The 23,360-nt window shown below is 42.0% G+C and overlaps 3 protein-coding genes across 16 annotated transcripts in view; 2 read left to right on the plus strand and 1 right to left on the minus strand.

Moving 5' to 3' along the window:
- The window catches only part of gramd2aa (GRAM domain containing 2Aa), a 32,130-nt gene extending 19,693 nt beyond the window's left edge, over positions 1 to 12,437 (plus strand). For all 4 annotated transcript variants that reach the window (XM_076732528.1, XM_076732519.1, XM_076732512.1 and 1 more), the window contains 8 exons: positions 685 to 788; positions 1,385 to 1,483; positions 3,221 to 3,292; positions 3,384 to 3,440; positions 4,797 to 4,974; positions 7,171 to 7,264; positions 8,355 to 8,459; positions 9,441 to 12,437. In XM_076732528.1, the coding sequence (XP_076588643.1) occupies positions 685 to 788; positions 1,385 to 1,483; positions 3,221 to 3,292; positions 3,384 to 3,440; positions 4,797 to 4,974; positions 7,171 to 7,264; positions 8,355 to 8,459; positions 9,441 to 9,444 (713 nt within the window). In that variant the 3' untranslated portion in view covers positions 9,445 to 12,437. The remainder of the gene's footprint in view (positions 1 to 684; positions 789 to 1,384; positions 1,484 to 3,220; positions 3,293 to 3,383; positions 3,441 to 4,796; positions 4,975 to 7,170; positions 7,265 to 8,354; positions 8,460 to 9,440) is intronic.
- A 7,324-nt stretch (positions 12,438 to 19,761) lies between these two features.
- senp8 (SUMO peptidase family member, NEDD8 specific) lies at positions 19,762 to 22,877 on the minus strand. 5 transcript variants are annotated; one of them, XM_076732626.1, is made up of 2 exons: positions 22,445 to 22,877; positions 19,762 to 21,170 (listed from the first exon to the last, which is right to left on the minus strand). In XM_076732626.1, the coding sequence occupies exon 2, from the start codon at positions 21,141 to 21,143 to the stop codon at positions 20,478 to 20,480; it is 666 nt and encodes a 221-aa protein (XP_076588741.1). In that variant the 5' UTR covers positions 21,144 to 21,170; positions 22,445 to 22,877; the 3' UTR covers positions 19,762 to 20,477. The 5 variants fall into 5 exon arrangements, with proteins under 5 accessions (XP_076588741.1, XP_076588750.1, XP_076588731.1 ...); XM_076732635.1 differs by having other exon boundaries at positions 22,492 to 22,873; XM_076732616.1 differs by having other exon boundaries at positions 22,298 to 22,527.
- A 9-nt stretch (positions 22,878 to 22,886) lies between these two features.
- The window catches only part of myo9aa (myosin IXAa), a 101,302-nt gene continuing 100,828 nt past the window's right edge, over positions 22,887 to 23,360 (plus strand). For all 7 annotated transcript variants that reach the window (XM_076732549.1, XM_076732553.1, XM_076732562.1 and 4 more), the window contains exon 1: positions 22,887 to 23,261. The gene's annotated coding sequence lies outside the window, so the exon portion shown is untranslated. The remainder of the gene's footprint in view (positions 23,262 to 23,360) is intronic.

The following is a 23,360-nucleotide window of genomic DNA, read 5'->3' on the forward strand; positions in this document are numbered from 1 at the left end:
ACACTAACGATCCCCCAGTGATCCAAGGTCTTGGTTGGGCCACACTCCTGTCTGCTAATAGGGCCACTAGCTAACTGAGCTAACTAAGCTAACTAGCTAACGGCTACAGCCAAATATCGGTATAGCCGAGTATAGTGAGCAGCAGTTCACGGTTGCTCCGGTGACATGCTGCTCCATATGTGTTTGGACTGACATTCAACAGATGGCTGCTTCCTACATTTTGTACCTTTAACATGTTACACACTGTTTCAACATCAGTGTCTGTACTTGCAAACCAAAGTCCTGATACAGCCTAACAAACACCAGTAGGATTGTAACGTTTAGTCGCTATTTTTTTCTGCTTTTAATTCACTTGAAAAATGGCCACCTTGGCACTGCGTCCAGCGTCAGCTCTGCCATCTGGTGAAAAGGAGAAACTCAAAAAAATTCATCAGCTTTCAGGATGACAAGCTTCTCCTCCTGCACAGTATCAACTTCTGCATTGGCGCAGTTCAACCTGGTTTATCATTAACTTTGTTATGTGCAGCCATCAAAGTAAAACCAGTGATGTGAAACTTTAGAGATGAATGATAACATAAATAATAAAAAAGTTTGATAATGTTTTAATAATGCTGTTTGTTTTTCTTTATCCATTTTATAATTGCTGAAAGAGGATGAAACCATGTTTTTGTCTTCTGCTTTCAGTGTACTCCTGTGCTCTTCTCAGAGATATTCTTCTACAAGGCCGGCTCTACATTTCCAGAAACTGGCTGTGTTTCTATGCCAACCTCTTCGGCAAGGACATCAAGGTACGAATGACTGACAGACAGCTTAATAAACTCAAACTGACAGACAAACTTGAACTGAGTGACTCCCAGTCACAATTTGACAAGCTGATTGGACAACTTGTCAGATGATTTGACTGAAAGTCAGTCGGGATAATTGGCTGACTTTCAGTGTCACAGTCGTAATTCTCCCATATAGAAAATGTCTCTCTGCGTCTGTCCCGTGAAAATATGTACCGAGAACAGGTAGACTGACTGAACCTTTCCCCTTAACTGTTATGTGACTTTCTCTTTGATGTTGTGCATTGTTCCTTTTCTTCATTTCCTTGAAACCAAACCTCTCCTGACATCTGAGTGACAATAAGCTACTTATTCAGGCTGCATTCCTCACATTCTGACTGGAACAAGACACGTTTCATGTCCACCACTGATTTTCCCCTGGGTTTTTCCTGAGTGTATTTCAGTACCTTCCCTGTCACCATTTACTCAAATCACAGAAGTGTTTTTATCTTATTTATAATTTTCTCATCACCAGCTTTTAAGTTTGCTTCCTCAAATCTGAGTGCCTCCTTTTAAATGTTTTTTTTTTTTTTTTTTGTGCCTTTTTCCATCTTCTTTAGGTGGCTATCCCTGTCGTTTCTGTGAGGCTGGTGAAAAAGCACAAAACAGCGGGACTTGTGCCTAATGGCTTGGCTATCACCACAGACACCGGCCAGAAGGTAAACACTTCCATCACAGTCACTGCGAATTAAAATACTTGTGCTGATTAGCGCAGCCTGGCTGTACCGGCTGTATGTTCCAGGAGAGGTGTGATGGAAAAAACAACACCATGCTATAGATAGAAGCAGAGTGGAGTCCCAGCCTGGTAGCACAAGAGAGCGAAGGGTTTTTCCATCATTACGGCAATTTGTCAGAAGGGCTTCTTAGCTTTCTATCACTTCAGACTCAGTCTGTCATCAAGTGGTGTTTTCAAAGACATACTGTGCTGCTCAGCTTCTGGTCTGGCCCCAACAACCAATGAAGAATGATAGTCAGCAAGCTAACATTAGCACAACATTAGCACGTGGTGACATCTTTTACATCTACATTTTCATTTTGTAATCCACAAGACAGGAAAGAGCAAGAAGAGAGCAAATGAAGTCATTTGAATGGAAGATTTGAGGGCTCAAATGGCTAAACTGAGGGTGTGACGTAACTAACTGGAAGCACACTGAGGGCTACTAGTTGAACATTAGAGAATAAAAGGTCTCAGCAGATGCTTTCATGCTTTGTATTTTGTCTGTCTTCACCCTCAAATGGTCACATGCTGCCCTTCTCCGTCTCTGTTTGAGGTTACATGTTAACTCAGCTAGTCAAAGCCTAAACCAGCAGTGCAAAAGACTTGTTGACATTCTGTTTGTGCACAACACTAATATTTAGTTTTCTTGCTGAATTAAACAACTATATTCCCACCTTTGTCAAAACATGGGAGACATATAGCATATGGACTGTATGCTGTATACTGCACAAGAGTAAATATCCTTATATAGTATGTCTGCATGATTGTGTAATGTGCATTACATAAGCATGTGCACATATATGGTTCTTTGCGGTGCAACTATACTGCTGAAAATGTCTGAGGTGGGTTCCTCTGTTTATGAGGTAAAAGGTTCACAGCTCTCGTCTGTCACAACAAAGTTCAGCTTCTGTTTGTAATTTTTCAGCCCGTTCACCAGCACGACTGTCTGAGGAGAAACAACAGGACTGTTAAAAAACCGACAGACAAGAAGTACACACACGATAACACGGTGGTTCAAACGCTCACAAGTAAACTCAGAAATACTTTAAATCGGTGATATTAATCCAGGTCAGAGGGATATTTGGGTAAGCTGCTGCTGACCCGTCGTTCATAGTTCTTCATGAAAGAATAAAATGTGATTAGAAAAATATCCTCTTTGTGCCTCAGATTAAAGCTTTTGAATCCCTCAAGTGTTATTCGCCCAAATTATTTCTAGCAATAATATCCACACATGCCTGAATGTGCTGAGTGTGTACTGACAGCACGAGCAGAGAGTTAGAGTAATGCAGGCTGGGCTTCGTGTCGGCGCTGTGTCTGCGATGTCTGTCATATCAGCAAAAGGAAGTTAAGATGTAAAACAGGAAATCTTCTTGATCGATTTCTTTTTCACTCCCCCCCCCCCCCCCCCCCCCCCCCCCCCACACACACACACACACACACACACAGGGCTCGTCAAAGTTACATATCTGCTGTCTAATCTAATTTTGATGATACAGGAAACTGAGTGCATCCATGTTGCTCAGCAGAAATCTCTGTAACAACTGTACAAATATCTATTTTTTTAATGCATCCGAGTAAATTCAGAAATGTTTAACAGGACTTCAGAGCAAAATGAAAATTACAAGCAGAATATCAGCACAGTTTTTACATCACTCTTTCCCTTTTTTTGTTTCCTCAGTATGTATTTGTATCTCTGCTATCAAGAGACAGCGTGTATGACGTCCTGCGTAGGATCTGCACGCACCTACAGGTCAGAGGACATACATGCGTGCTGTTCATTCAGTCTACACACTGTGTGGTGTGCATGTCAGCTAAAGAGGTGATTTCCTTTCCCCCTCCAGGTCAATGGGAAGAGTCTGAGCTTGAAGCAGTTCATGGAGGAGCCGACCTTGTCGCTGGTCAGTGACAGCATGTCTTTCGCACAGTGAAGCATAAAGTCGTAAAATTGAAAGATCAAATTGGGTGAAACTTCAGCATCTGCTGATTCAGAGGCATTAAAATGACTTTAATGTTTCCTCGTGTTTCAGCCTAAAGGCCTCACAAGTCACTTACAACTCCTGCTGACCTGAAGGCTGACTTACCTTCTTACACAGACTGGATCAATAGATCATTGTGCTGCTGCTGCTGCAGCCATGCAGTGAATTACCCCACGAGTCAGAAAGATGCTGTCCACGAGCTCAGTGAAGTCACCTTGTGTGTGCGTGCACTGAAGGCCACAATGCAACAGAACACCTTTTGTTTTAAGGAATTATTAAGTCCTATTAACATGCGCGTCCTTGGTCACGCTCTAATCTAGATCAAAATTAATTGAAGAGACAAAAGTTTTTGTTCACGGTGCCTGCATTGAAAGTCAAACTCAGATGACTGATCTGTGTTTGCAGTTTGCATCATGTTAAGACATGAATACAATAATGTTCAAATTATGCAGAGTATTTGTTTACCTTGCTGAATGTCTCTTTGCTTCGTGGCTTCCGTAGGCCTTGATAGATGGACCCTCACACTTTTAAAAAGGATAGATGAGGACAGTTTTCTAATAAATCGCCCTTTAGAAACATTTTCTAAGTTCTAACTAATGGCTTTATTAATGCTTACTCAATAACTTCATTAACAAGAACAACGTCTGGGCTGCCACAAAGTCTAACTTATGGGAATGTGGTACCAAAGCTTTGAAAGTGCTGATTTATCACCCAAGTTACTCAATACATCACTTTATCAATGACCACAGGATGTGTGGTGTGGACATAACTCAGCAGCTCCCAGCCTCACACAGCAGTCACAATATGACTCAAGATGAGAAGTAAACATAACTTCAGCACAAAAGTTTGATTTATTTTGGAATTTTTTTCCATTTCTGCTTTATTTTCTTCCTGCTACATACAGGAAACTTTCATGTTTTCTGGCCTCTAAATCATTCAGAAGAAACAATGAGAAGGAAGAATCACTCTGTGGTTCAGCTGCTAACAGTGTGTGTAATGTGAGGCCACATGTTTATTTTCAGGAGCCACAAGGAAAAAGGTTTGGCAGCCGCCGATGCAGCTGAAGCTTTATCATGTCAGCAGGACAAAGCACAGCATTGAAATCCATATAGGAAACACTGAATTACGAGTCTTAGTGATTTTTTTTCGTGTCGGATTTCGATGAATGAACTACTTGTGCGCCAGCGCCTCAGATGTTCAGACTCCTTTAGTTTTGGATCACTATCTGTTCCAGCTGCACCGCCGTCTTTACATTCTCCTCTTTCCTCTGGGTCACAGGACGAGTTCCCGGCTCCAGACGAGTTCCCAGTGGTTGACGAATTCCCATCAGTGTTAAAGTGGAGAAGGAAACCCTCGGTGGTGTCTGTGTCCTCCTCCCTCCCTGACCTCCTGGGGAACTCCACCAGCAGTCTGAGCCCCGCGGACACGCCGTTCAAAGCAGAGCAGTTACTGGAAGGTGATAAAACCCTGCGTGCAATGTCGAAACGCTGCCGTCGTCCAAGGCTTTATTCAAGGCCGCACTCGCTCAGCCGCCTCCCAAAACTGATCGGCTGGAGGTTGCCCATAGTCTGCTAGAAGTTGTGGCACGCTTAAGTCTAATATGAGAATTATTCACATCACTAGTCAGTACTGTGTCTGCATAATCAAGAAATTAGTTCGCACATGAAAAGTAGCTCAAATTACAAAAGATGATGATGATAAAATTCATGAAAATACATAAAATGATTTACAGGAAACAAAAACAGAAAACAGTGCCAATTATACAATTCATCTGTAGGAAATGGAAAATATTGATTATATATGTAATAATAATCAAATCAACTTTAAAGATATCATTATTTTTGCCTCTCTGATTGGTCGAGTATTCCACAGCAGTGCAGCAGGAAAATGCTCCGTCAGCAACAGATTGCTTATTAATCTTGAGAATAACAAGAGCCTGTGTTATGTGCTCCTCAGTGCATGTGAGCGAATAAAAGATTGAAAGGAGGTGATAATCCAGGAGGATTTTATAGATAATACGTAACAGTTTGCTGTCTGACCCAGTTAAAAGAGGAAGTCAGTGAACTGAGGACAGAATCAGTGTTACAGCTTCAAAATGTCACTTTTATTACAGGGCAACAGCGCGGGAGTTTGTTGTCGTTAAATCGCATTTATACTGAGAGACATGGACACAGTTCAGCTGTCTGGATGCACGTGTTTGTGTGTCTTAGTATGTGTTTTCACTTCATTTGAATTTCGTGGGTCTGTGTGTGTGTCAGGGAGAGAGAGTGAACGAAAGACAGGGAGTAATTGCTTTTAGATGGCAGCGTCTCTCTTACGCAAAGACACATTAAGCTCCAAATGGAGATTAAATCGTGTGGGGGCTTGTATTAAAAAGCTTTGGGCGGATGCAGATTAAGTAGAGATTATCACAAACAATGTCTGCTGTCAAAGTTGTCTGAGGACAGTTTCACGGTTACACACTGACAGGCTGCACATCGTTTCTGAACGCTAACGCACATTAATGTTGTTCTCCATGACGTGCTGGATATTTGCTCAGCTTGAGCTGTTGTGTGCGTTATCATCACAGTTCATATACGGAGTGGAAAGATGGGAAGTAATGTAATTAAAAGAGTTAAGCCTGCTTAATAGTATTACCTGAGTCAGTACCTGTAGTATAGCAGCTTTACATCACACACATACATTATAGGAACTGTGCAAGAACAAACAATGCATTCATGTCAGCTAGCATACAGTAATGACAGAGACACCAGGATATAATAGTCAGATTTATATGATTTAGACTACATATCGTTCAGTGGTTGCAAAATTTTAATGAATGAAAAAGCAGTAAAAGCAGCATACTGTTCAAGGTTCAGCCGTACTGTCGTTACACAGCGCAGGATTGTCTGATGAAATGCAGCTGTAGACCCTCCACACCACATGCACAGGAAATTCATCAAAATAAAGCAATAAAACAGAGCAAAGGATAGAACAGCAGCACTGAAGTAAGAGACAGAAAAGGAAAGCTAGATTATATTAAGATAAACAGTTATATACATATGTACAGTTTATGTATGTATCTAGTATATACATGCATACGCAGAGGAAAAGTACACCGTGTGTACATAAGATTATTTATTAATTCCTCCTTCAAAGTAAAATCTGCAAACATTGCAAATACCAATAAAAATGCAAATAATGAAAGAATTTACATAAAAATTACTTAAAACAATTTAAATAAAACAAACAAAGTATCACTTTTTGAACAATCACAGGTGCCTCAGGTACGAAGGAAATGATGTAAAATGCATAGATGAGAATGTCCTCATCGTTCACATTGTTAATTTATTTATAAGATTTACCTGCACCCTCTGGCTTTTCATAATATATAATAGCGTAAACACAAACAAGACCCTCAGGAAGCCATGATTCATAAGATTTTCTTTACATTGTGATTCATTGTCGAGGTCCAAAGTGCATGTTGTCACACCATTCACTGTGTGAGAGCCCTGAATGCTGTTCAGTCCACATGCACCCAGATACATGAAGAGGTCAGTCAGCGCCATGAAAAGTGAAACATGCAGGACAGTCAAGCCAAATACGGTTAATGGTTTTATGTTATACTGTGTATGTTATAATGTGTGTGTGTGTGTGTGTGTGTGTGTTACAGAGCGAGCTCTGCAAACAGACAGAGGTCTTTTATCAGAGCCAGTGGCAGAGCTGGGCCAGATGGAGTACCAGCTGCTCAAGTTCTTCACCCTGCTGTGAGTATACAGAGGGACACACAGACACCAACAACACCACCTTCACCTCCTCCAGCAGCTGACTCACAGCTAGACGCACACTGTGAGCATTAACATGCAGATATAAATAGTGGGCGACTCAAAGAGTCACACTGAACACGGGGGATCAGAGCCGTTAAAACACTTTTTACTTTATGTTTTTCCACGGAGAAGTCGCCTCCTGTGAGACTTAATTATTACGACTCACCGCGGCGGATCAAATAATTTGTCCTCGTGAGCATCATGCTCTCCTTAGTCCACCTGCCCTCTATCATAGCAGGGCGACACAGTGGCCATGGAGACTGTCCTTCACCCAGAGGACATGAAGCCGCTCTGCTGAAATGTCCTTGAGAGAGCAATGAATCCTTATCTGCTCCTGAAGGTCTGTCATATTGCTGACGGTGCACTCCCACCCCCACCTCCCACTGAGGAGGAGAAGGAAAAGAATAAAGACAAATTTCTCCCGGGTATATCACCGATTCTAAGACATGTCAATTATAAAACTCTGTGTACCTTTATGCTTAAAAATATAATACCCAGTGCAAGTAATAAAGCCAAACATGCATGTGCAGTTAGTGACCTCTTAAGTGAAGTGAAAGATACATAAATGCATTATTTCTTCTCAAAGTTTCATTATGATTGTTATTTATTTTCAATGATATCCACTTTAAACTGTATTACCAAATAAATGAAACGTAGACTTGATTTTCTCTGATTTTACGCTCAAGTTTCAGCTTATTGATTTTTTGCTTGGAAAGTGCAAAAAGCACATTCAAGACAATTTAAACGCTACTTGAGAATCGTTCAGCAGGAATATAAAGTGCGACATTATTCGCAGCTGCGGAGTGAAAACACTGCCTTGGTCCTTTAAGACAGACATAAACTGGGTTGTTCAAGGACAGCGTTGTGCCTCCATGTGCTGACATAAGGTCCAACGTTGCCTCCCTGTGTTCATCAACAGACATTACAACTGTCCTCCTCCACCTCCACAGAGGATTCCAGTCTCTACTGTCAGAACCATCCTTAAACGTAATAATTTAGCTAATCTGTGCGTCTCCTCCTCTGTCTCCAGTATTATTCTCCTCATCCTGTCATCGTGCTACTTGGCCTTTCGTGTGTGCAGTCTGGAGCAGCAGCTGTCCTTCCTCAGTAACCCAAATCTGCCCCTGAGAGAGAGGTAACACTGCACCGTTACATCAGCAGTGCTTTTTAATATTCGAAACAGCTGCTTCTTTATTGAAAGAAAAAAATATATTCAGATATCAAAGGTAAAGGACGTCCAGTGTTCATGGAAGTTGAGATTTAGATACAGGAGACAAAATAAACCAAAGGTGTGAGGCAATTATTGTACTTGAACCAAAAGTTATGTTTATGTTGGAAGCTGGCAGGAGCAGTCTGGTTATTAGCAGATATTAAGGATAGTTATTGATGCCAAAAATTGAATTAATCAATGAATAATAATGGAGCACCACCCTGAGATCAGAGACCATTATCCAAACCACAGATACAGTCGCTCTGAAGAGCTGTTCACTTAAAATACCAGTGTTTCAAATACGCGGCGAGGTCCCAGCATTTATTACATTGTATTATATTATTTAATAGGGATGCTTGAATAACAAGTCTGTTAATGAGAAAATAATATGGCAGAGGGAAACTGAATTTAATAAATGATACAAAATTGTGGCTGGATGTGGCAATGAAGCGAGGGGAAAGCTCACACAGTATGAGACATAGACACTGAAGCTGTTAAACAATCTGTGTTGGAAATGTAAGACTGAGGCCCAAAGCTGTGTTCACTGGGGCCTTTTCTGTTATTATTGTGGGAGTAATAACAGTCTGTAGAGTTATTTTAAGACACCAGAAAACAGCAAAGGCTCCAGAACTGAGAGAATGAGTTAAACTAAACACTGATCATGCACCAGCTGTAGTCTCAACATGGCTTCCAGGTGAATTTTCAGCTCCTTTCCTGCACACAGCCTTTAAATCAGTAAGAGAAACAAATGAGGTTTGAGTTGAGATATTTACATGTTCTGCTGGTCTGCACACGTGCAGCATCGTTTTATGTGTGTGTGTGTACTGAGGTCAGGACGAGGCTGTTCATTTATTTATCCATTTAGTCCCCAGAGTCCGCTAACGTGGCTGCTTTCCTCTCCTCCAGGTAACCACTGCTCTCCGCTGTGACCCATCGAACTGGCCGCTGTTTCCTCTTCTCATGCTTTTCGTCAATGATGCCCTCCTGCACAGATCCAGGACCAGCTTTAGAGCCCGATAGAGGTCGACCCCGCACCAGCCGCAAAACATGAAGGAGCAACATCAACCCGAGATCAGGCATCTTACGGACCTTCTCTCCTCGGAATGACTTCCTGTTTAGTGATCACTTCCAGACTATGCAAACAAACTGTATTTATTTCTGAGTTGAAAGTAGGTTTTACTGTAGATTATGACCGTCTGCCATGGCCTGATCCTCTCATAGACATTTCACTAAACCCCATGAGTCTGCAGTGTAAAGCTCTTTACCCTAAAATGTTTGTGAGCACTGATGAAGTTTAGGTGTGGTGATGAGAAGATGGCGGTAAGAGATAACTCAATACATTAATTACTTGAAAAGGCTGAGAGTAAAGACATTTCAGGTGAGTTTTCAGGACTCATTCTACTCACATCGGACATATTCTGACTGACGAGTGGTCGAAACCAAACGTTTCCTGGTGGGATCATAGGGCGAAAACTAGTAACGACGATGCACTTTTAAAATTTTGTCCACGTTATTTCAAATGTATGTCACTGTTTTAAGAGTTTAGATCTATTTTTTTCTTGACGATAGGTACTCGGCTGTCATTGCTGAAGGTATTTATGGAAGGAAGTAATGTTATGACCACAGACACTTGACCGACTGAAGTTACATGTCATTTAAGTGTAATGTCCTGGAGCAGTAACACCACTCGTGGGTGTTAGCTGTAATGGGAATGACATGGTCAGAGGACATGCATCATTTTCGTTTTTACAACTAATCTGCTGTGTGAAAGGAATATCAGGGTGTTTTAAACATTTCAAATGAACTTACCAAAACTTAAAATGTTCTGAGTCTCCATGTTATCATATCTCTGTCGGAAGATATTTGACTGATTTGGCAGACGGGTGAAATGTAGTCCTGGACTAGTTTGTGGAATCCCTATGAATTAAATTGGCAACACAATGTAGAGCAAAGAAAGTTTGCAGCTTCTAATTTATTTTCGGTCGTTTTGGGAGCCAAAACTTCATGATCCAATGTTCCATGCTGTCGTTTTGGCTTGATACAGGACCACCGTGAAAAGCCTCGACTCCAAGAGCACAGCAAATTTTAGTAACCTCTGGAACTCAGGCTAAATTATAAAGCTGGAACACGATGTTGGCAGAAGCACTTAATGCTTAATACATTACATATGGAGCGTTGGCTGAACACTGGTGGGACTCATTTTCTTCCACCTGTTTCAGTTTAAATGTACTAAGTTGTCGCTGTTTTCATGGGTTTAAAAATGTGTATTTTCTTAAATGTCAAATGTTCAGAAGCTACGAAAACCAACCCTGACTTAAGTCAAGGAACACGAGTGTAAATACATGTTTGACTTTATCTGATGGAGGTTGAAAACGCTCCGGAAACTCGAGAGTTTTCTAAACCTACAGAGAAACCATGTGACACCTAAACCGACATGAAGGGAGCTACAGCAGTGATAGCCTTTCATATGTCACACGTGGTTTAGCTCAGTAGGATTGTTGTGATTTGGACACTGTCCCATTTTGAAAAGAAAGTACTCAGGACAGGACTCAGAGCCAGGGATTAAGGATCTTAGTCTCAGGATTTACCTGACAAATGCCCTTAAAAGAGCATCTGCAGCCCAGATTGGTCAAATCAGAGTTCATTCACACTGCTTCCACACTACAGTATGTACATCACCGTGCTGCTATGCTGTTGAATAGAGCAAAACATTAAGTACAACAAGCAAATACTAAGAGCTGGAACAATTCTTAAATCCTTGATACAGTCTCCCCTTTAATTTACTGTAGACTAACTGTAAGCTTAAAATTAGTTTAGCCTCCTCCACACTGACACTTCACTCTGGACCAGCTTGTTCCAGCTCTTCATTAAAGCTGTGTGATATTTACACTGAATAAATATTCAAGTCCCAGTTTTTATGGCTATGTCGCTTCATCAGTGGTAGATAAAGACCTCATATGGATCATTTTATACAAATTTACCACCAAATTAGCCTGAAGTGTTTGAAAATTTTGTCTCCTTTATGATTTAAAATGAAGTTCTGTTAATAGGAGGTTAGATGAGAATGATGATGTGTTGTACAGTCCTGTGCAAGTAGTATGCAGCGGATAGGAGCGTGTGTGTGCGTGTGCGTGTCAACCAGTTGAAAGTGGTGTTACTAAAAGGTCATTACTGATTTATTCATTTCAAAAACACCAAATACATTAACTGTAACAGTATGTTTTATCATTTTGGCTTGAAAAACAAATTAAATCACAGTATGAATCAAACGTTTCCGACCAGAATGGCTCAAAAGTTTCAAGCGGTTTGAAAGAAATGTTGTTTGAGCCGATTGTGTGGCTCTGAACCTCATTAGAAACCACACTGACATCTAGTGATCGTTCAGCACAGAGCACCACGCTCCTAAATACACCCACTCACATCGTGTAACAACACCAGAAATGACCTACATCCTTCAAATACATAATGAGAATGGATTGAACAGTACTGATTTAGAAAATAGCTCAAAATCTGCCCCCAAATTGTGCATCGATCATGGTTCTCTGAAGTCTCCATGTTAATGACAACAGGCCATATATCTTCTCGTATGCTCTATCGTACAATTCATCATCGCACCTACTCGATATTTCAGTCTGAAAAGGCCTGTTTGCCACTTCAAAGGCTGGACCACCTGGATACCATGACAACCTCAGCAGCCTGTCTCACACAGAATGATTGACAGGTGGCTTAGCTCCTGCAGTGAAAGGGGGGTGGGAGCAGAGAGGAAGACACCTGGTTCAGAGGGTCCGAGGAATATTCCAGGAATCCAGAACAACTGTTCCTGAGCAAACCTGACAATCGAACCCTGAACTCACCAATTTTTAATGTGTTTCAGGTAATAAAATCTGAGTATTTGACCTAGAATTAGACTGATGCCAAGTCGCTCTCTCGCCTTTTTTCATGTGCTGTTTGAATCATTTTTGGACTTTTGAAATTAGAGGTGAGACCTGCTACAAGAAGCTAAAAACAGTTGGCGAGATATGTAGTTCATCGGTGTGGATCTGAAACCTTTTGTCTAACAAAATATGCGTAACATAGTGGATAATAAAAGCAACAAGTTTATTATAATTATAAACTCATGCAGGACTTGGTTTATCAGCCTCAGTTGAACAGCGAGCCTTAAGAAGCACAGAGGGCAGGGGCCAACTGAAGTAAGTGTGTAGCTGTGAGCATGGAGTCAGTTTTAGCTGCAGAGTAACGGGGGCAGGTTGAAGCAGATGGCCAGACAAGCTGCAGCCTCATCCATACCTCCAGGGAGCCATACTGTCTGTCCTGGAATGCTCTGCAGGTGACCTTTGACCTCTGTGGTGTGAAGGGGAACGCTGACTGTGACTTCATGGTAATGGCCCGTATTACACACAGTAAAATCTTCACACACAGGTCGCATTACTGGAGGCTGTCCAAGAATGCATTACCTCAGTGGTGCATTAAAAGTGTCCACGTCTGCACAAGAGCACAATCCAAGTGCTTTACAGTTAATCAATTTATGAAGTGCGAGGTGCCGTGTTTTACTCCAAATATTTCTACATATCCAAGGGGACTCTGGATTTACAAGTGCAGCACTTCTTATGCAGATATACCACACTGAGGCAATATAATGGCAATAAAATCCTTAAAAAGTTAGGTGAGTGGAGGTTTGTGCTTGCTTATATTTGAATAAAAAGATGCTAATTTAAAAAAGTAAGGATGCACGTGCATTATTTTACCTGGTGAGGTCTTAAAACTGCATTAGAAAACAGATTTTCTTTAATATTCCATAACATGAATCGAGCATAATGTGAAAATGTATACAGTGAGCAGGTATTTGATTTAACAGACCTCCATTAGCTACTCCAGGTGTATCTACAGTTCTGTTTCAAAAGATCAATAATCAATGCTTACTCTGTGAAAAAAAAAAAAAAGTTAATAGGAGGTCATTTCCATGGAAAACCTGTCAAGAAGAAGGCAGGACACCACTCTACAATGATGGTACAAACATACAGTCAGCTACCTCAAAGTTTCAATGGTAACACATTTCATTGATCCCCTGCCAGCAGACCTCAAAGGACCCGAACGTAACGCAGCCACATGTTAAACTGTGTTTTGATTAACGGAGGTTGGCTGTGACCACAGACACACCCCAGCGTCCACAAACAAGTTGGATAGCTTCACTATATTTATATGTCCATAAGCCCACCATTGACTGAGAGCAGCAAGATCACACCCGTTCTCTGAGGAGCTGTTGAAAGTCATCCTGGGAGTGATGGGAAACCAGCACAGCAGAGCAATACATTACAACATGTCAGCACACATTAACTCCTGGAATGGGCTGAATCATACAAATGCATGTTATATAGCCTGTTAGAGTATATAAGGGAGGATTTGTCCTTGAAGGAATTCTTTATTGGGCAAAATCCGTCTGGTTGGGAATTTTGGTTCAAGTCTGCTTTAGTGTAAGTTTCATGGTATGACTCATTGTTTCACAGGTTGACCTGCAGCCCCCGATGTAGAGTAAGACCAGTTATGCCGGTCTGACTCCTCATGGTTGGATCAACTGTCATCTGTATGAACATTATGGAATTAAATTTACTGTACCTTTTCATTTTCCTCTTCACTCTCATCTTCTACTCTGCCTCGTTTTCTCTGTGTTAGCATCTGCACTTCATCAGCTCTTTGGATTTCTTTACTTTCGCTTCCAGCGGCAACTAATTCAACCCAGCAAGTCCACCGCTGAAAGAGCTGCGGTCCCTCATAACTCAGCATGGAGACACTTTCCACTGAATGAGTGGCTTTGGTTGCAAGTGTCCACCGAGTGACACGGGCTGCACAGTACGTTTATAGAAGACACATGTGTGGTGAAGCTCAGAAAAAATTTGTTTTCATATTTACATTTTTTAGTTTGAGCCATGAAAAACCGGGTTTTTGTTCCAATGTTAGATAGTTCAAAGATGTAAAGTAAAAGTCAGAGATTTTGTTGGAAATACACCTTTTCTCTGTCATGCTGAGAGTTAAATGACAATTTAACACTCCAATATTTGTATGACAAATCTAAGGCTACTGCCTGCAGCCAGTTAGCTTAACGTAGCATAAATACTGGACAGCCATGAAAGACGGAGTTGTTGTTCTAAAGTGCTAGGTAGTTCAAAGGTGTGAAGAAATACCTTGAGATTTTCTCTGTCTGGTCAACAGTTAGATGATAAGATTGATGATAAGATAACGCTCGAACTCTTGTATGATAAATCTAAGGCTACTGGCAACAGCCAGTTAGCTTAATTTAGCACAAATCAGCAGGCGAAACAGCTAGCTTAGCTTGATGCAAAAGTAGCAAAATCCACCTACCAGCAACTCAAAGCTCACTAATTAACAAATTATACCGTGTGTGTGTGTAATCCGTACAAGAACTACAGCGCAGAAATGACATGTTTAGAGGTGGTGGTAGGTGGATTTTGCTACTTTCGGATCAAGCTAGGCTAGCAGTTTCCCCATTTATTTGTGTTCAGTTAAGCTAACTGGCAGTAGCATTAGATTTTTAGATTAGAAGTGTTAGAGTGTTATCATCAATCTTGTCATCTAACTCTTGACAAGAATGGGAAAATCAAACCATTAATTTACACCTTTGAACTATCTAACACATTAGAACAACAAGTCTGTCTTTCATAGCTTTCCAGTATTCATGCTAGGTTAAACTAACTGGCTGCTAGCTGTAGCCTTTGATTTATCATACAAATATTAGAGTGTTAAATTATCATTTAACTCTTGGCAAGACAGAGAATAAGTGTATTTCCCACAAAATCTCAAGCTATCACTTTACATCTTTGAACAACATCTCTGTCTTTCACGGTCCAGTATCTATGCTAAGCTAAGCTAAGCTAAGCTGGTTGTATCTTTATATTTACAGAACAAACCTGGGAAATAAAGCATGAACAGTAATTGTGTTTCCAAAAATCTCAAACTATTGCTTCAATGTCTGTTAAGGTTTAATATTCACTGGTGACTCAACTATTCATTTTCCTGTTGCTAATTTCTGATATCATCTTTATTACTTATTTTAGTCTTCATGCAGCGCTTTAGACGAGATGTTGCTCCAACTTCCTGGTTTCCAGCAGAGGTTGATAGAACTGAGAAACCAGATTTCAGGATTACTTCAGATATTGAAGCTGAAACCTCCACTTTCTTATTCTCTGCTTTGTTGTATTTAAGATTTGTAATTTCCTGTGTTTTCTGCAGGGACAGAACATTAAATGAGTGCTCACACAATGACTGACCTACATACCGACTCCAGTTTACCACCTGATCCAAGGAAGTGAGACGGACAAGCCTGGCTGGCACTTCTGCATTTCACCGGCACAGTTTGTTAGCGTGGTGCACAATGGCGAGCCTTATCTCAGGGGAATCGTGCTGCACATGCGGTGGAGCATCTAATTCTAGCCTTCTCTTTTCATTTCGTCTGTGATGTTGTGATACAGACCTGACCCACTTCTCACCTCCTGAATAAGAAAGACGCGTCACGGTGCAGTTGGAAGCGGTGCCATCCAGGATGTAACTGCGTCGGCTGGGGCCTCTCGATGGGATGCTGCTTGTTTTAATCAAGCTGATTCTCACGCATGCTGCTGTGAATGAGGCTGAAATGCTTCCAAGTTGTTGTAGTTGGTTGCAGATGTGTAGTGACAAGACATGGTGTAATGTACAAGAGGCAAATTTTACTTTCAGAGGTTAAAGACAGGTCTGAGCTCATGTTATGGAGCTGTATGGTTTGTGTTTAAGTGTATGTGTACATTGTGTATACCTCCTCCAGGCCTGAGGGGTTCAATCTGACGAGTGAATATGAGCCACCTGGACGGGAAACCTTGGCTGCTGCTCCTGAAATCAATTACACACAACAGTGATGAACAACAGCAGTGAGTGAGTTCATGAATTGATTTCTGCATTTGTTTATGTCTAGAAATGGAGGTATATGTCTGATCATAGATTAAAGCCACGTACATACGTAAAGCTTTTGTGTTTTTGTTGCAAGATAGATTTCAAACATGCCACAATAACGTGAGTTTGGAGGTTTACTGCTATCAGGAAATATTGTATGTAGAGGATGGATGAACATATAGGAGGACGGTGTTTGTTTAGGCTGCTCTGTGAGGGAGGGGGAGACTCCGTATCAGGTGTTGAGGTGCCCGAGTTGAGTTTGGGCCTCAGACAGGACCTGAAAGAAGAGATGGGAGAGGTATGCACAAAAGGAGGATGAATGGATGTGAATAGGGATGGACAGGAAGGGTTGACCAGGTGTGACTGAAACCAAGTTGTTTCAGTACAAATGAATGATTTTAGCTGGTCAGAACTGAACTCTGCAATGTTTTTGCTTTATTTGGTTTATACTAGTCTCAAACCAAGTCAGGTTTTTAGGGCGAATGAGTGAAGTCTCACAGCAGTATAAGTCCAAAATCTCCCACAGCTGTTCAGTTGTTTTGAGACCTGCTGAGTGTGAAGGTCACAGCATGTGTGCACTTTTCATATCCATCAAATGAGTCAGTGATCTTGTACAGAAGCGCCTACATTTGTTATGTTTCTTCACTCATTAGCTCGGGTTTGTCCTTTAATTTATCGCCAATCTGTATGAAGAAGTTTGATGTGGTCAAAGTGAAGACATGGACTGTTCAGCTGATTGCTAATCACCAATTTTTTTATTGCATTTATGCATTTTTTTTAGTGGCAGCCCAGGCCATCACAGCTCCATAGTGACCGACATTAGATCCACCATTTTGTCAGATCTGAGGCTAAACAACTGCTAACAACTGCTAGCCTGGTGTTTTATTATGGCTGATGGCTCATTTTTATTATGTTTACAGTTAGTCAGTGACAAGTTTACTGGAAACAAACCATTGCCCTCGCTGTCTGAGGCTATCATATTTATAAGACAACAGTCTAGTCCCACTTACCTGTGACTCTCATCATATTATCCAGTGGTGTTTCTGACATTAATACTCACAGTTATTTCCAGTAAAGATGTAACTGGTCATCAGCAGTCTTCAGCCTTTGGTGAATGTGTGTTTAGCTCACTGCATAACTGTGAGGTTCAGGAGAAACATGGAGACTGAAATCTGGGTCCTGAAGCTGAAAAATGGCCTTCTTTCTAATTACAACAGCGATTATCTGTAAGCCTTCTGTTGATTCACAGCAGAACAAAACCACCAATTCTGAGAAGCTTTGTTTTATGCCACAGAACGCTGTCTATCAATTGCCAAAAGAGCAAAGAGCAGGGTACAGGATTTTATAGGATTTAAGTTGATCCATCTCGGTTGAGCTTATCCAGCACATACCAAAGTGCCCCTGTGTGATATTCCTTCATATTCTGACACAAAAGCTCGGTGCACTCCTGTAGGTTTAGAGACCCAGCGCCTGAGATGACAACAGACAGAGTCAAGGTCGGTGTCCTTGCACGCACTCATGGGGAGGACTTGGCAAATTGGCCATTTAGAAGCAAATCTGTCTAAATGAATGTGCCTCTCCCTGGGCTCTTTGTCTCTCTGATGCAGTGCGCTGCCTGAGTGCTGAATGACCCAGCTTTGTAGCATTTTATTAGGACAATAGTAAACCCTGAAGGCTCGTCTGACTGGTTACTCCAGGTGAAATATGCCTGTGGGATGTAGATGTGTTTGAGCTGCCAGAGGAAGGAGAGCAGAGGGTGGAAACAGTCCAGACAGTGTGAATTGAAGAGCAGCGCAGGGCAGACGGCCAGATCAGGAGGCTGCTACTGATGAGGACTCCTGATTGTGGTCAATGAGCTTTTGGAGTTCATTTTCGTGTTGTTCACTCCCTCCTGCTGAAATCACAGAAACTCTGTGAAATGTCTTTGTTCATCCCAGCTCAGGTCTAAATGTAGTCGATTCATGCTGAAACCCTGAACCCTGATACAGTAACACTCGCTCATGAATGTGTCAAAGGTCACGGTCTGACTCTGAATAGTCGTAAATGTTTGGCCTTCCTGTTTGCTTTCTTAATTTAAAGTACAATGCTGGATGACAGTTTGCACCGTTACCCACATTCTGCTTTGGGCCTTGATATCAGTGGATACTTTCAATGCTTTTCCTAAAATAAAATCTGTTTCCTTTTATAGACGAACATAAAACTATTTTTAAAACGAAGGCTCTGTTTCAGTCGTCTGAATAGAGATTTCTTGCAATTAGAACATAATGAAGTTTGCACTGTTTGTGTTTCAGCTTCATTGTTCTGCATCGTGCCCTTCCACTCTTGTATTCTGTCCTTTGCTTCAAAATCACAACAGGAGCATATTTTTCAATTATAAGTGATTACAAAGCAGGCCTGGGATCCAACCTTTCTAAAATAAGGGTTTAATTTAGTTGTGGACAGACAGATTTTCTGTCTTACGTTGAGTCACAACCTGTAAATTGTCTTTATTCAAGCTGAACACTAACTAGACGATGTAACAAACCTGCTCATCAGTTTCTTTGGTGAGGTGAATTGTGTTTTCCAACTAACTTAAAATTAACTTTGCTGATGGAAAATGTAGTAAAAATGTCAACATGAAGGACATGATGGAAGGAAGACAGCTGGAACACTAAATAAAACCGCAAAGCAAATTTTACCATTTTGTCAACAAAAATGTGACAAAAGTAGAATTTATTCGATCGAGTTTGATTCTTTGCTTTTTGTGAGAGTTTACATTCCACCGCTCACAGGGTTCCCACTCCTGTCTACAGATCATTTTCCATGACTTTTCCAGGACATTTTCGATGATGATCCAGGTGAAATGACAGACAAGGTTCCTCTCTGTGGAAGTCTTGTTTAAAAGAGTCTCCAGACAGAAGCTTTAAATTATTTAATGTAACTATTTTTTACTACCATCTCCTCTTACTGCTGTTTTTTTATTTCTTGCCTTGTTTTAATATTTTTCTTTTTTATAGTGTTGCGTCCTTTGTGTTCTATGCTTGCCAAGGACAACGTAACCCCATGAATCATATCAATCATTGCTGCCTGAACACCAATAACGCACAGTCGCCTATAACTTTGCCCACTGACAAATCTAGACTGAACTTCACATTTCTAAATGTACAATTCAATGTGCAAATATGATCATAACTTAGCTTTTCTGATGGCAAAGTTATCTGTTTCAGGGATCTCTGATAGATAGCCTTGTAGTTCTTTCTCAGTTAAAGGAAAATAGGAGAATGTTGAAATAATTTTCCGGGACAACACAAGCTTTTCCAGGACATTTTACTTTTTCTCTCATTCTTCGCTTGTTTTCCATAACCGGAAAATTGATCAACTGTTTTCCAGGTTTTGCAGGATGTGCAGGAGCCCTGAATCAACACAGCCATAAACACTCACTTCACACAGCGCAATAAAATGTTTCAAAACTGAAAGTTTGCCGTTGAACAAACAACACCTGTTCAAACTGAGAAACAGAACGAGTATGTGACCTGACCAGATGTGACGGAAAGTAGGAGCCAAAATTAAGATGCACATTCTTATTGTCAATTCTAGTTCATTTAAAATGACCCTGAGCAATAATCCGTGTAAACATTTCTACATTCGCTCCAAACTAATACAATGGAGAAAGAAAAGTCTGTGCCTCCTCTTCCACATTACATTCTCCACTCTTCTCTTCCTAAATATATACAAGGGAGTAGACTCCTGTTACAGGCATGCTGGTGTTCTTGTTTACGTATTGTATTTAGCTGTGCATATACAAGGGATAAACATAACACCAAGAATTCTGTAAATCCTTACAGATTTGAAACATTGCTTTATCTTTTTAAACTTGTTGCTATGATGGAGTATGATAGAGACTGTAATAGAAATATACTTCATATATAGTTATATACTGTATTCAAGGAGTGCCTTCAGATGCTCCAGCAGTTGATATGTAGAGGCTGACAGCTGATCTGCATATAGTGAGGAGCATTCAGCGTGCTAAGGGAAAGACAGAGAGCAGCAGAGATCACTCTGAGCAAGGCTCTGGATCAGTCTGCACCATTCAGCCCTCTTCTGGGTGATGTAGGCTGGGGTGATGACCTGCACGGGAAGGCGCGGCGAGCCCTCCACCCTGGCCTTCTCACACAAGGCCTCAGCGATGCAGATAACATACATGCCACAGTCATAGCTGTTCTGCTGTGGTGGGCAGGGCTCCTCCACAAACAGCGCTTTTCTCCCCGCGCCCAAGAAAGGCTCGAGCTTGCTGGCAATGCGCCGTGCGTGCAGCGAGTTGCTGCCGTTTTGAGAGTCATAGTGGGCAAAGTGGTTGGAGTTGTGATGGTAGACCAAAAGGCTCCAGTGGGATCCTCCAGCGGTTTGGTTGGAGTTGTCGTTCACAGCTAGGAAGACCCAGTGACGAGAGGCGAGATCCAGCGGCTCCAGAAATAGGGCTAACTCATCAGGGCAAGAGGCACACTTGATGAACTGTGTGACCTCCGGACTGATGAAGACGATGGTCTCCCCCAGGGCTCTGAAGCGCTCAGCAGCAAAGTACTCAAAGGCAAAACCAATGACTTGGTCATTGAGCCAGTACGGTCCTTCCAGCAAGGACACATCAGATCGCCGTAACAGGCTGTCCTGGTAGCTCAGCACCACAGGGTCCATCCTCCAGCACAGTCAGAGAGGGTCAGTCTGAAACATACACAGGAAGACATTAATGACAAGGTTTTAGCCAATCAGTCAGTCATCAATTAATCCTTCCAATGAGACATGGCTGCTTTGTCTTGTGTCTCATTCATCAAGAAAGTATAACCAGCAGATGAATCAATAAGGAAACCAGCTGTTAAATGGAGCTCTGTGGTAGAGCTGCAACGGGTCGCAGATCAATAGATGATCAGAAAAGTACTCAAACTGGACTGTAGGTCAGACAGAACAAGCGATCTGAAAGGGACAATTCAAAGAGTATTTTCACGGCTTTGTGTCAGTTTACACCAAATGATTGGTTGGAAAATGAATCCACTTATTCAGGAAAAGAATTATCATCTAAGGCAGCAGAATATCTATCACTGGTCCAGCTTTGATTTTAAGCAGAGAAAGCTTCGTGCTGTTCGCTTCACTTTCAAAATGCCTCTTTTGCTGCGACATGTCGCAAAACCTGAACACGATCACGATGAAGACCAAATTATTGATCTTCACTGGTTGGTTGTCTGATCGATCACACTGCACACAGATGAATCTGTGCTAAAGCTGTATCGTGCAGACTCAACCCAAAAAAATAACTAACAGAAAGCGCTGAACTTTAGTGCTAATGTAGTCGCATCCAGCTCTGGCTCCATAGTGAGTGACTGCTCACCGTTACTCACTTAGACACAGTACCTGGACCTCGATTACGTTATTAAATCATCGGCCATGACTGACAAACTGCAGGGCGACGGTGTGGTAATGTCACTGCGGAGTGTCACACTGCTGCAATGCGTTTACTTCATCGTTTTTGCCAGCAGGCAGCTCACCGCTCAAAAGGTTTTTAGCTTTAGCATGAGCGAGCTAGCCGCAACTTCCACCATCGCACGAAGCCAAAACACTCAACAGTCATTTTAGCCCACAGAACATAAACTACGTGCTGCCGAATTAAAATACACGCGGTCGATTCAATATTCATACCTGTAAAAAGACACATTCAAATAAAAAGTATCACGAAAACTGCAGTCTTGTCCCTCATTGCAATCTCTAACGTAAAGTGCTACGGGAAGACATAACGTAAACATTTTGCGACAGTTTACCTGCGCAGTACATTTACTCATTTACGTCTGTTTCTTTACCTTCAAGGACTGGAGAGTTATCGATATCTTCCATTTTACATTAATATGGGAGAAAATAGAGCCACGTATGTACAAATCAAAACAACTCCTGTCATGACAATCGTACAACAACTCAGGCACTCAGACTTGGTTTAACCATCATCTTACAGACATGTGGTGTGAGGTGTGTTCATCGCTGCCGTGTTATTTCCTACTTGCTTCCTGTTATGTCGCTCGGTCCATGGATGTATTACAGATCTGGATACCGCGACAAAGATGGCGCCCCACTACTTCCAATGAAAATCGCTCACTACGGCAAAAAAATAGAACTCCACGCGCATCATCACGCTTCCGCGTTATGGGCCCATGGAGCATGCGCACAAGAGTCTTCTCAGCCAGACCGGTTGGAAGCTCCGAAAAATGTATTTACGTTCCTAACGGCTGTCGCTCCTTTTCCAGTGAGAAAAACTGGCTTTTTGGAGGTGATGAACGCGGAACTTGCAATACCCTCTGCGGCCACTACGCCAAAGTCGCCTTCCAAGAATCCAGCTCCGGTCCTGGGGGTTTGGCTCCGTCCGCCCTATGTGTTTTCTCCCCGCCCAGGAGCAGCGTGAACGCGCACTGCTGCGCGTCCACGAGCGGCCGCACTGATTAGCAAAGCGAAGTAGAGTTTTCAGCGACCGTCACAGAGCTGCGAAGGACTGCGTTTTAATTACATTCAACCAGCGAACACGCACGGATAAAAAAAATAAAAATAAAATGCGCAAGTACTCAGTGCGGACCTGAATTTCGAGGAGTTGTTCGGAGGCGAACGGCGGGAGCGAGGAGGAAACAAATTAAATGAGTGGGAATGCAGGGAATTAAATAGAGACTTGGACATTTTGTCTGGCTACAAGTGTGCGTGTGTGGCTGCGCACCCCATCCCGACAGGACACGAACAACTTGAGCAGCACTTCGCAGTTGACTTCAGCGTTCACGTCTGGAGGTAAGAGCGTGATGTTTGGTGGTTGGACCCCGGGCTGCGGTGGGCTACCCCGCGCTGGGAAGAGGGGGCTCCGGGCTGGAAGCAGCCAAGGAGTCACGA

Source organism: Chaetodon auriga, chromosome 1 (genome assembly GCF_051107435.1).
Source record: "Chaetodon auriga isolate fChaAug3 chromosome 1, fChaAug3.hap1, whole genome shotgun sequence".
Lineage (NCBI taxonomy): Eukaryota > Metazoa > Chordata > Actinopteri > Chaetodontiformes > Chaetodontidae > Chaetodon > Chaetodon auriga.

What these genes read in the sequence shown, in the direction of transcription:
- senp8 (XM_076732626.1), bottom strand. Translation starts at nt 21,143, where the DNA reads ATGGACCCTGTGGTGCTGAGCTACCAGGACAGCCTGTTACGGCGATCT.